Source organism: Leptonychotes weddellii, chromosome 16, assembly GCF_054177405.1.
Source record: "Leptonychotes weddellii isolate Sample4059 chromosome 16, ASM5417740v2, whole genome shotgun sequence".
Taxonomy (NCBI): Eukaryota; Metazoa; Chordata; class Mammalia; order Carnivora; family Phocidae; genus Leptonychotes; species Leptonychotes weddellii.
In genome coordinates this window covers 50,358,046-50,368,598 of record NC_138384.1, presented here as the reverse complement: position 1 = coordinate 50,368,598, position 10,553 = coordinate 50,358,046, and the positions used below count along the sequence as shown (strand labels likewise).

At 53.3% G+C, this 10,553-nt stretch overlaps 1 protein-coding gene across 1 annotated transcript; it reads left to right on the top strand.

Annotated features, from left to right (window-relative positions):
* Positions 1-5,276: 5,276 nt before the first annotated feature.
* On the top strand, positions 5,277-9,985 carry A1BG (alpha-1-B glycoprotein). Its single transcript, XM_006747771.3, has 8 exons — positions 5,277-5,420; positions 5,506-5,541; positions 5,638-5,916; positions 6,829-7,101; positions 7,379-7,672; positions 8,338-8,631; positions 9,136-9,435; positions 9,816-9,985. Exons 1-8 carry the CDS (start codon positions 5,387-5,389, stop codon positions 9,821-9,823), a joined length of 1,518 nt encoding a protein of 505 aa, XP_006747834.1. The 5' UTR covers positions 5,277-5,386; the 3' UTR covers positions 9,824-9,985.
* The last annotated feature ends 568 nt before the right edge of the window (positions 9,986-10,553 follow it).

Sequence of the window (10,553 nt, the reverse complement as noted above, 5' to 3'; positions counted from 1 at the left end):
CGTGTAAAATCGCCATCCACCCCCACCCGCCCCGTGTGGGCTGCGTGCTGGAGCGCAGGGGCAGCAACAATTGGGACAGAGGATTAAGCCGTTAAAACAGCCCCTGGGACGATGGCAGTCCCACCTGGTGGCCCCCTGGGGCCTGGCTGCGGATGCGTGGCGGGGAGGTGATTCACAGGGTAAAGGCAGTGAATTTCGGTGCTGGGAGGGGTGCATCCGTGCAGAAACTGGAGGCTGCCACAGGCGTGGTGGATCCCCAGGAGCGAGGGCTAGGTGAGTCCCCTCCCCTGCTTCCCCTCCACCTCAGCTGGATCTGAGGTTGCACAGGATTTTTTGTTTTAGGCCAAGGGCCAGAAGGTCAGAGGCCTTGCTCTGGGACCCTGGTGAGCAGCAGGAGGCCTAGGGCAAAGGGGAAGAGTGGGGGTGGTTCTGCCATCCTCCCCTCCCAGGTGCTTCCCCCCACGTGCCCCTCCCTCCTGTTCTCTCCACAGTTGTGGCGTCCACTGCACTATCCTCCCTGGGGGGTGAGCACCAGCTCCATCTAGCACCCTCACTAGAGCCTCTCTGGAAGGTGGTGTGTCTGTGTCTCCTCTCTGGAATGCGGTGGGGGACATGCTCAGTCTGCACAGGACCGCTTCTCTGGCCTGGCCACCACCACCCTTCTCGCTTCCCATACCAGGATTGTCCTGGCCTGCCCCACTGTGTGCTCTGGGGTCTCCCCTGGCGTCTGCGGGTTTGACGGTCTTCCCGCCTCCACCACCATTTTAGGGAGCCTCTTTCTGCCCTTGGCTGCCACTGGATGCGCTGTGCTTCCTTCTGCTCCTGGGTCTGGGATCGGCAGCCTCCAGCATTAAGCTTGTGAGAGAAGCAGGGAGAGGGAATGCGTGGAGCTACAACCCTGATTAGTGAAACCTTTGTAGCTTGGAAAGTTCCTTCTCACCTTGTCTCCGGAGCGGAGCCCCAGAGGGGACCAGATAGGCCTGAGGGCTCGCAGCTGATGAGGACCCTATTTGGCTGTCTGCTGGGGTAGCAATTTCTGTCACAAAGGTCACTGAGCATCCGTATCCAGTGCTTTGCAGGGACTTCTCCACCTGCACCCTGAGTGCTGAGTTGGGAGGCTTCAAGCTGGCCCTCGGCGAGGGGAGAAGAGGCTGGTACAGACAGCCCAAACCTGACCACTAGTATCTCCCTGCAACAGGGCGGGAGGAGCATCTGGCCCACTTGATGGGTGGGAGGTGGGCCAGAAGGGGGCTGTCTCAGGTGGGAGGCAGGCCGCTAAATCACCCTCCCTCGGGATTTTGAGGGAATTGATTAGTTAGCTTTGTAAGGCTGAAGGAACACAAGTGAATACTGAAAACCCAGAGATGGATAACCATAGAGCACTTACTACCTCTAGGACTGGGGTGCAAAAGAGAAGGGGTGGATTTACAAGGGCCTAGGGGCTGGGGGAGGGGCTTGGGCCTCTCCCAAGGCTGAACCATGGCTTTTGCTGGAACTTTGAGGGTGCGCAGAGAGGCTGCTTCGAAACTAGCATTATATTCTGTTCTATCCAGTGGCATCATTGGATCTTCTGGGTAATAGGGCCCAAGGCCCAGAGCAGCCTGCTTTGTACCCAGGACCTGCTGCGTGGGCCCCACACAAAACTGCAGCTGAAAACAGACTGGAGCAGCAAACAGATATATATGTTGTGTCCAGGGTTCAGAGGCCTCCTGTATTGTATTTTTATTTTTTTAAGATTTTATTTATTTATCTGAGAGAGAACACACAAGCAGGGAGAGCAGGAGAGGGAGAAACAGACTCGCCGCTGAGCAGGGAGCCCAATGTGGGGCTCGATCCCACGACACCAGGATTAAGACCTGGGCCAAAGGCAGCTGCTTAACCCACTGAGCCACCCAGGCATCCCATGCAACTCTTGATGTTAGGGTTGTGAGTTCAAGCCCCACGTTGGGTATACAGATTACTTAAAAGTAAAAATAAAAATCTTTTAAAAAAATTCTCTATTTCCTGTCTTTTCCTCTGGGTGCTTTGTAGCCCTCTGGAAGAAGAGCAGGCAGTGGGTTGGGCATTGGTTCTGGTGCTTGTGCTTGGAGGAGGGGGTGTGGATTTAGGATTTCTAGAGTCTGCCTATTTCCTCCTCCTTTTCCTCATTATTCTGATCATTGGGAAGGGGGTCAGGTGTCTTAAATTTTTGTTCATCTGTACCTCTTTGGACCATCAATCTGGTTCCTTCCTATGATGCATCTTTATTATGGAGTAACATAAAAGTCTGAATGTAGGAAATTTTACCCCAGATCATATGAACTTGAAAAGCATCTGGGTTACTTTTTATCCTTTTGAGTTTTAAAATGGGCAATTTTCACAAGCACTTCCCTTTAAACCAATTAAATAGAGCTCCTCTACAAGTTAGTTTTAGCAATACCATCCAGAGATAGAGAAAATACCTCACATTTATAACACATAGATACATGTATACAAACAAGATGCAAACAAAATTTAGCCTTTGTTTTACTATTATTTGTGCAGAGGACATTAAAGACCCAATTTCCAAATATCCCCTTTTTATTAAATCTACTTGTAAGATAGCATTATAATTTATGGATCCATTTATTAGTTATTTTCCATTTCCAGTTAGAACATGGCCAGTTGTATGCAAAGATACCAAAAGCTGTAGCAACAAACAAACCAAATAAAGCTCAGAGTACCTCTGGGATTGCTGGTTCTTCCCCAAAAGTTGGGGACTTCACTGACTCAACCAAATGGCTTCCGAGTTTCTGGTTACTTAGTCTTATAGTTGGCTTTCTGCAATTGTGCACACAAAAAAACTAATTCAGACATGTCAAAAGAACCCCACTGCGGCCGTCCGAGATTCCAGTTATCCTTTTTTTTTTTTTTAAAGATTTTATTTATTTATTTGAGAGAGAGAGAGCACATGAGAGGGGGGAGGGTCAGAGGGAGAAGCAGACTCCCTGCTGAGCAGGGAGCCCAATGTGGGACTCGATCCCGGGACTCCAGGATCATGACCTGAGCCGAAGGCAGTCGCTTAACCAACTGAGCCACCCAGGCACCCGCTTCCTCTTATCCTTACCTTTTCCCACTGAAGCAAGCCTTGCAAGTATAGGCTCTGTATGTATGTACGATTAGCCTGCCTGAATTTTCCATGGGGGGTTATTGGTTTTATGAGTGTTGTTCTGGCTTTTGAAGCACAGTTCCCCATTCCTTTTAGTTTTGGTTTTATTTTTAGAATAAGGCTTGAATAAGATCTAAGGATATTAAGAGTGGTGGATCAAGAGGGTGCTGCTTGTGAGTGTTACTTAGAAATGGCCGTAATACACTCTGTGTCTCGGTTTCTCCTTGTAAGGTCTAGGACCATTGAGGGGCTTGGAACACTGCATGATCAATCCTTATGTGTGCATCCCTGGATGAGCCAATCATTAATCACTTTATGAGATGGGAAATTCCTATGGGACTGCTGCATGTCTGAGGAATATCTTCAGACACTTCTGCTAGGCTTTCATTCACCTGAAAGCACCATTTAACTCGAAGGAGCAAGCGTCCCTTCTCTTTGGAGCTGAGTTATTCACTCTCTCATATTTCTATGGAGAAAATTTACTCAAGCCTTATATATTAATAACATCCATTAGTATAATGCCAAATTAAAACAACCAACCCATCAACTTCCCCCCGTCCCAGGTTGTTCCCACCTAAAGAACATTACCGGTAACCTTTAACAGTTCAAATAAAAATCAGGACTATTCACTCAAATTGAAGAGGTCCAGGTATCAGGACCTCACCAGATACACCTGTGAGGTGCTGAGGAGCTGGAGGGGCACAGAGGGTCCGTGCTCGTACCAAGCGCTGAGTTCTAGATGATCCCCAGGTGTTCTCAGGCAAGTTGCTCTGATATCCTGTTGACTACGCCAAGAAATGATGCAAAACGAACAAACCGTTTAAAATTTTTTAAAGAGAAAGGAAAAGAGTTTTATTCGAGCCCAAGTTAGGGCAGGTGCCCAGGACACAGTCTGCACAAAGAAGAGAGTGCTCTGGGGAAGGAACATTTGGCTCAGGGATATATATGTTTTTTACAAAAAGACTTATGGGGCACCTGGGTGGCTCAGTCAGTTAAGTGTCTGCCTTCGGCTCAGGCCTGATCCCAGGGTCCTTGGATAAGCCCAGAGTGCCCTCAGCGGGGAGTCTGCTTCTCCCTCTGCCTCTCCCCGCACTGGTGTGTGCTCTTTCTCTCTCTCAATCTCTCTCTCTCTTTTTTTTTTAAAGATTTTATTTATTTATTTGAGAGAGAGAATGAGATAGAGAGAGAGCATGGGAGGGGGAGGGTTAGAGGGAGAAGCAGACTCCCTGCTGAGCAGGGAGCCCGATGCGGGACTCGATCCAGAGACTCCAGGATCATGACCTGAGCCGAAGGCAGTCACTTAACCAACAGCCACCCAGGCGCCCTCAATCTCTCTCTTAAATAAGTAAATAAAATCTTTAAAAAAAATGAGTTACAAATTATCATGATGAAGGACATTCCAGAAAGTTTCAGACTTTATCTTATGTTTTTAGTATGTGCAAGTCTGTATGACTTTAACCTCATGGGACCCAGGGAGGTTTTTTTTTGTTTGTTTGTTTTTCTTATCTTTATGTTTGGAATGCTCCTTTTGTTGTTGTTGTTGTTGTTTTAATGAAGCAGACATACAGTGTGTGCTCAGGGCAGAAGTAGAGCCCATGCTTTGAGGTTTTGTGTGGTCATTTTGATCTTAGTAAATGTTAAAGTATAGCTTCCCTGGGAGCCCTGGAGCAGGGCCGACAAACATTAAAAATTGAAAATTTCCTTGATCAGTTAGTATTTATTACATTATTTTAAATTTTTTTTTTTAAAGATTTTATTTATTTATTTGAGAGAGAGAGAGAGAAACAGCATGAGAGGGTAGAGGATCAGAGGGAGAAGCAGGCTCCCCGCTGAGCAGGGAGCCCGATGTGGGACTCGATCCCAGGACTCCGGGATCATGACCTGAGCCGAAGGCAGTCGCTCAACCAACTGAGCCACCCAGGCGCCCACATTATTTTAATTTTTATTTTAAAATTGTATTTCTCATATTTTAAGTCATTTCACTTGCTAATGTTATTGTTTGCTATTATTTTTAAAATTATCATTTTTATTATTTATTGCTTAGTTTGTTAATTACACAGAATTATTGATTATGGTTATTGATGAGGCTCCCAAAGGCCTTGGAGTTTTGCCCTTTGTCCCTACCCCCTGCAGGCGCCCCCCCGGGAAGGACAAATAATAGGGAAGAGGTCATTGCCCCTTGCTGCCCCTTTGCCGCCCTCACCCTCACTTGGGCTTTATCACCCCAGACGCTCACCAACTGGAGCACGGCTGGCCATCATGTCTATACTTGGGGCCTTCCTGATGCTCTGGGGTGAGGTTGCTGGGGCCGGGGTCCCTTGGGGCAGGAGGGAGGAAGACAGATAGGAATGGGGGCCTCACAGCTGCCGTCTCTACAGGTCTCTCACTGGGCCCAGCAACCGAGGGAGCCATAGGTGAGTCCGGGTTGGGTCTTGGGGAAGGTGGGCACCTGCAGAGGTGAGCCCCTCCCTCCCATTAGGGCCCAGCATTGACCTCCACCTGCCATGCAGTATTCGAGACCCGGCCGAACCTGTGGGCAGAGGCTGAATCGCTGCTGGAGCCCTGGGCCAACTTGACGCTGACATGCCAGGCCCGCCTGATGACCCCAGATTTTGAGCTGTTTAAGGACGGGGTAACCCAGGAACTTGTGCACCTTGATTTACCTGCCATGGAGCACCAGTTCCCACTAGGAGCAGTGACAAGTGACACCCGGGGCCTCTACCGCTGCCGCTCTGGCTTGAACAGCAGATGGACCCAGTTGAGCAACCTCCTGGAGGTGACTGGAGCAGGTGAGCAGGGGCTTTAACGGAGCCACAAGACAGGGAGGAGAGGGCTGCTGGAGAGGCCTGACTTCCTCCCTTCCTCCTCCTCACTCTCCTGGTCCTACTTTTCTGACATGGGGTGTGGGTGGCTGGGGTGGGGGGGTCCCTGAGCAGCTAGGTGGCCTTTGGCAAGTCATCTGACATCTCTGATCCTGTTTCCTTATCTGTAAAATGAGGATGATGTTTGCACTGATCCCAGAAGGTTGTGAGGAATAAATGACTGAATCCCCAGAAAGCCTAGCACATTTCTCTTAACATATCCTCTTCTTGTTTAATGCCCCTGTCTCCTCCTGTCCCTGCCTCCCTTTCCTTTATCAATGTCTTCCATTTCCCTGGCTCCCTCATATTTCCTTCCTTCCTGCTTTCTTTCTTTGTGTCTTTCAGATTTATTTATTTTAGAGAGAGAGAGAGAGCACTGTGTGTGGTGGGGGAGGAACAGAGGGAGAGGGAGAGAGAGAATCCTTTTTTTTTTTTTTAAAGATTTTATTTATTTTTTAGAGAGTGAGCGAGAGGGAAACAGCATGAGAGGGGAGAGGGTCAGAGGGAGAAGCAGGCTCCCCGCTGAGCCGGGAGCCCGATGTGGGACTCGATCCCAGGACCCTGGGGTCACGACCTGAGCCGAAGGCAGACGCTCAACCATCTGAGCCACCCAGGCGCCCGAGAGAGAGAATCCTTAAGCAGACTCCCCACTGAGCACAGGAGGCCCCCCCCCTCCCCGCATCATGACCTGAGCCAAATCAGGAGTCCGAAGCTCAACTGACTGAGCCGCCCAGGCGCCCCTCCCTCCCATTTTCATGAGTGTGGAGATCCTAGTCTGGCTGGGTCTTGCATGTCTCCCAAGTCATTCAGAACGACCCATCAAACCTGCTCCACCCACAGAGTCCCTACCCCCACCTTTGCTCTCAACTGAGCCCGTGTCCTGGATCACACCCGGTCTGAAGATGAAACTGCTGTGCCATGGGGGATTTCGTGGTGTGACCTTCCTGCTGAGGCGGGAAGGCGATGATCAGTTTTTAGGCGTGGCTGAGGCCCCTAAAGATGCAGAGGCTACCTTCTCAGTCCATCAGCCTGGCAATTACAGCTGCAGCTACAGGACCCACGAAGCAGGTGCACCCTCTGAGCCCAGTGCTACTGTGACAGTCGAGGAGCTGGGTGAGTGTTGACCATCCCAGAGGGCTTTCTGGGGTAGGAGGTTCCTGGAGGACAGAGCTGCATTTACCTTGATCCCCAACCCTGAATACCCTTGCCCAGGATTAGGTCTGGGAAACAGTGGTCACACAGTTGGATGGATCGCACCTGGACCTGAACACTGACACTGTGGCAGCTCGGGGTGGGGGTCGGGGGCCTGGCTGACCGTAGCTTTCTCGGGAACAGTCCCACAGCGGGGGTATCCGGGACTCTAGCCCCAGCGACCCTCCCTGCCTTGCAGAAGCACCGTTGCCACCCACGCTGAGTTTCCAGGGAGAGTCTGCAGGTGTCCTGCCCCGGGGGGCCAGCGCGACCCTCCTTTGCGTGGCGCCCCTGAGCGGCGTGGAATTCCAGCTGCGGCGGGGCGAGGAGGAGCTGCGGGGACCCAGGAGCTCCACCAGCCCAGACCGCATCTTCTTTGACCTGAACGCGGCGGCTCTAGGGAACGGCGGTCTCTACACCTGCCGCTATCGGCTGCGTGGCGAGCAAACCTGGTCCTCTGACAGCGCGCCTGCCGAGCTGCTGCTGAGCGACGGTAAGCCTGGCAGCCACAGGCTGGGACGTGGGTATGGGGCTGGGAGGGCGACAGCGCTCTGCTCCCCGGGCGGAGAGCAGGAGGAGGGGCCCAGGGAAGGGTTCCCCGGAATTGCAGGGCTCTGGTTGGGGCCCAATCCCAACTCATCCGCCCGGCCTCAGTTTCCCCAGCTGAGAATGGGACAATGAGCTCAGCATCCCCAAGGCTTCAATAAGAATAACTGGGTCAACACGCAAGTCTGGCGCAGGCCATGCAGGCGCCCGCCCCCTGCCGGGCGTCCCCTCCTGTCTCCCGGGTCTGGGTGGGCGCCCGAGGCCTGTTTGTTGGAGGGAATCAGGCTGGGGCTGTGGAAGGGAGCCAGGCCTGTTGCAGGGCCTGCCAAGGACCGGGAGCGACCACCCCAAGAGAGGATCCCAGCCATCTGCAACCGCATGTCCTGGGCTTGGTGACAAAACTCGACGCCTTCCCCACGTCTGTTTTTATGGACAAACTAATAAGGAATAGTTTTGGACTGTGTGTGAGGGATCCGGTGAGGTCTGGAGGGTGGTACAGTTTGAAGCGGAGGGGGCCGGCGGACTCTTTCAGGCAGAAGGCGCGAGGCTGGATCGCATGTGAGGCCCAAGCCTTCCCCTCCGCGCCCGGGTCAGCCAGTGTTCTCCCCATAGAGACGCTCCCCGCGCCGGAGCTCTCGGCCCACCCCGCGACTCCGCACCCCGCGCCAGGCACGCTGGTGCAGCTGCGGTGCCGGGCTCCCCGGGCCGGCCTGCGCTTCGCCCTGGTGCGCGAGGGCGCCGAGCGCCGAGTGCACCGTGTCCTGAGCCCCGCGGGGACAGAGGCCACCTTCGAGCTGCGGGACGTGTCGGTGGTGGACTCCGCCAACTACAGCTGCGTCTATGTGGACACGGCGCCACCCTTCGAGGGCTCGGCGCCCAGCGCGCCCCTGGAGCTGCGCGTAGACGGTGAGCGGGCGAGGGCTCCCAGCCGTGAGCAAATGAGCGCGCCGAAGGGAAGTGCACCGGGCCTTGGTCCTGTCCGCACAGCAAACCCTTCGGGCCAATGGAATTTCGGCTGCCGATGGTCTGCGGGACACCTCGCATTTGGCTCATTTCCTGTGCTCTCTGCCGGGAACACCGTTTCCCTTGGCCATTTCCTCCTTTCCCACACCTGTCCTGAGGCCCTGACTGCCAAATGCTGGGTACTCCAGGAAGTCTCAGAGCAGGCCCGGGTCTAGGGAACTTGCAAGGTCTTGGGGAAGACGGTGATCCGTAGGATAAGAGGAGGAACCGTGTCTGTTCAGGACCAGGAAAAGGCGGAAAGTTGTGTGAGGACAAAGGGTAGCATCCTGGAGGGATGGAACAGCCAGCAGGCCTGGGTTTAGTGGGAGGCAGGAGGGCGGAGGGGGGCTGGGGCAGCTACTACCTGAGTGGAGGACCTCACTTGACTGACCTGGCTGCTCCGCCCAGGACCCCCCCCCAGGCCACGGCTCCGGCCCCTGTCGCATGGGGCGGTTGTTCCCGGCCATGATGCGGTCTTGCGCTGCGAGAGCCAGGTACCCAGCGTCGTGCCCACGGTCATCTTCGAGCTGCTGCGAGCAGACGAAGAGGAGCCTTCAACCAAACTCTGGACCAGCCACCCCTCAGCAGACCTTGTACTGACCTATGTGGGGCCCCAGCACGCAGGCAACTACAGCTGCCGATACCGCTCATGGTCGCCCAAACCCTTCGTGTCTGAGCTCAGCGACCCGGTGGAGCTCCAGGTGGCAGGTGAGCCTTTCCTCTGGTTCTGTGAGCGGGGTTCCTCTTTCTGGCCTTTGCCCAGATTGTGCCCTCTACCAGGAGGGCCCCTTCCCTGCACCTCCTCCCAGCACATTGGTTAGTGTGCCTAGTCTGCTGGGGTTATGATGGAAATTACAGGCAGGGAAAGGACTCATGAAAAGGCCCTGGAGCAGATTGTGGTTTGGTCAGGTAGACACCTGGACGGAGGCCTAGGTGTGTGCGGGGGTTGGGGGGGGGGTGTTGGCTGGCAGCTGACCAAGCTACTTCCTTCCTGAGGGGCCTCAGTGAGGTCTGCCCTGATTTCACCAGGGAGGAGAACACATGATGCCTCCCTCCCCTAACATTTCTCTTTTGTCAAATTTGTCTAGGAAGTTGATCCAGCTGCAGACTCAGGCCGCTAATGGTATCTTTGGCAAATAGTTTCTCCAGTCTGGCTCTGATCCCTCATGCTGCAGCTAGAGGCTGGACTCCCCCTGAAAGTGCTGGACTGTCCCTCATTCCTCCTGGAAATTAATAAAAATGTGAAGAGACTTTAAAAGGTGTCCTTGACTAATGGCAGCCCTGGTGCAGGGGGCTGTACTTCCAGGGCTGAGGGAAGTGGGCTGGGATCTTGTGTCCTAAAGGTGGACGGGCTCTGGGTTGGAACCTGAGGATATAGGGGCCAAGGATTGGCTACTTGGGACCACATTTTTCAAGATTGCCTTTTGGTTTCTTCAAGCTGCCTCCTACTCCCCAGGCACCTCTGCCTGGTCCCCAGCAGGTCTGGGTAGGTAGCTCTCCAGACATACCCAACCCCACCTTGACCAAATTGGTCCCCACACTGGGAGGCACTTCAGAGAGGCTGCATTTTGTAGTTTTGTTTTCTGGACTGAGTGGCCACCAGCTGGTGGTGCTGAGTCTGTCCCCAAAGGCTAGGTCTCTCACACTGGAGATTGAAACTGTTGTAGGGTTGAGACTCCTCTTTATTCTTTCCCACTTCCCCACAGATCTAAGGCCCTTTGCCCCACCCAATATCCCACTGGACATTTCATTGCCCAGTCCACTTAGAGCTTGGTTCTCAAGGTACAGGCATACCAGTAGGTCTATATCAGCATTATCAACTAATA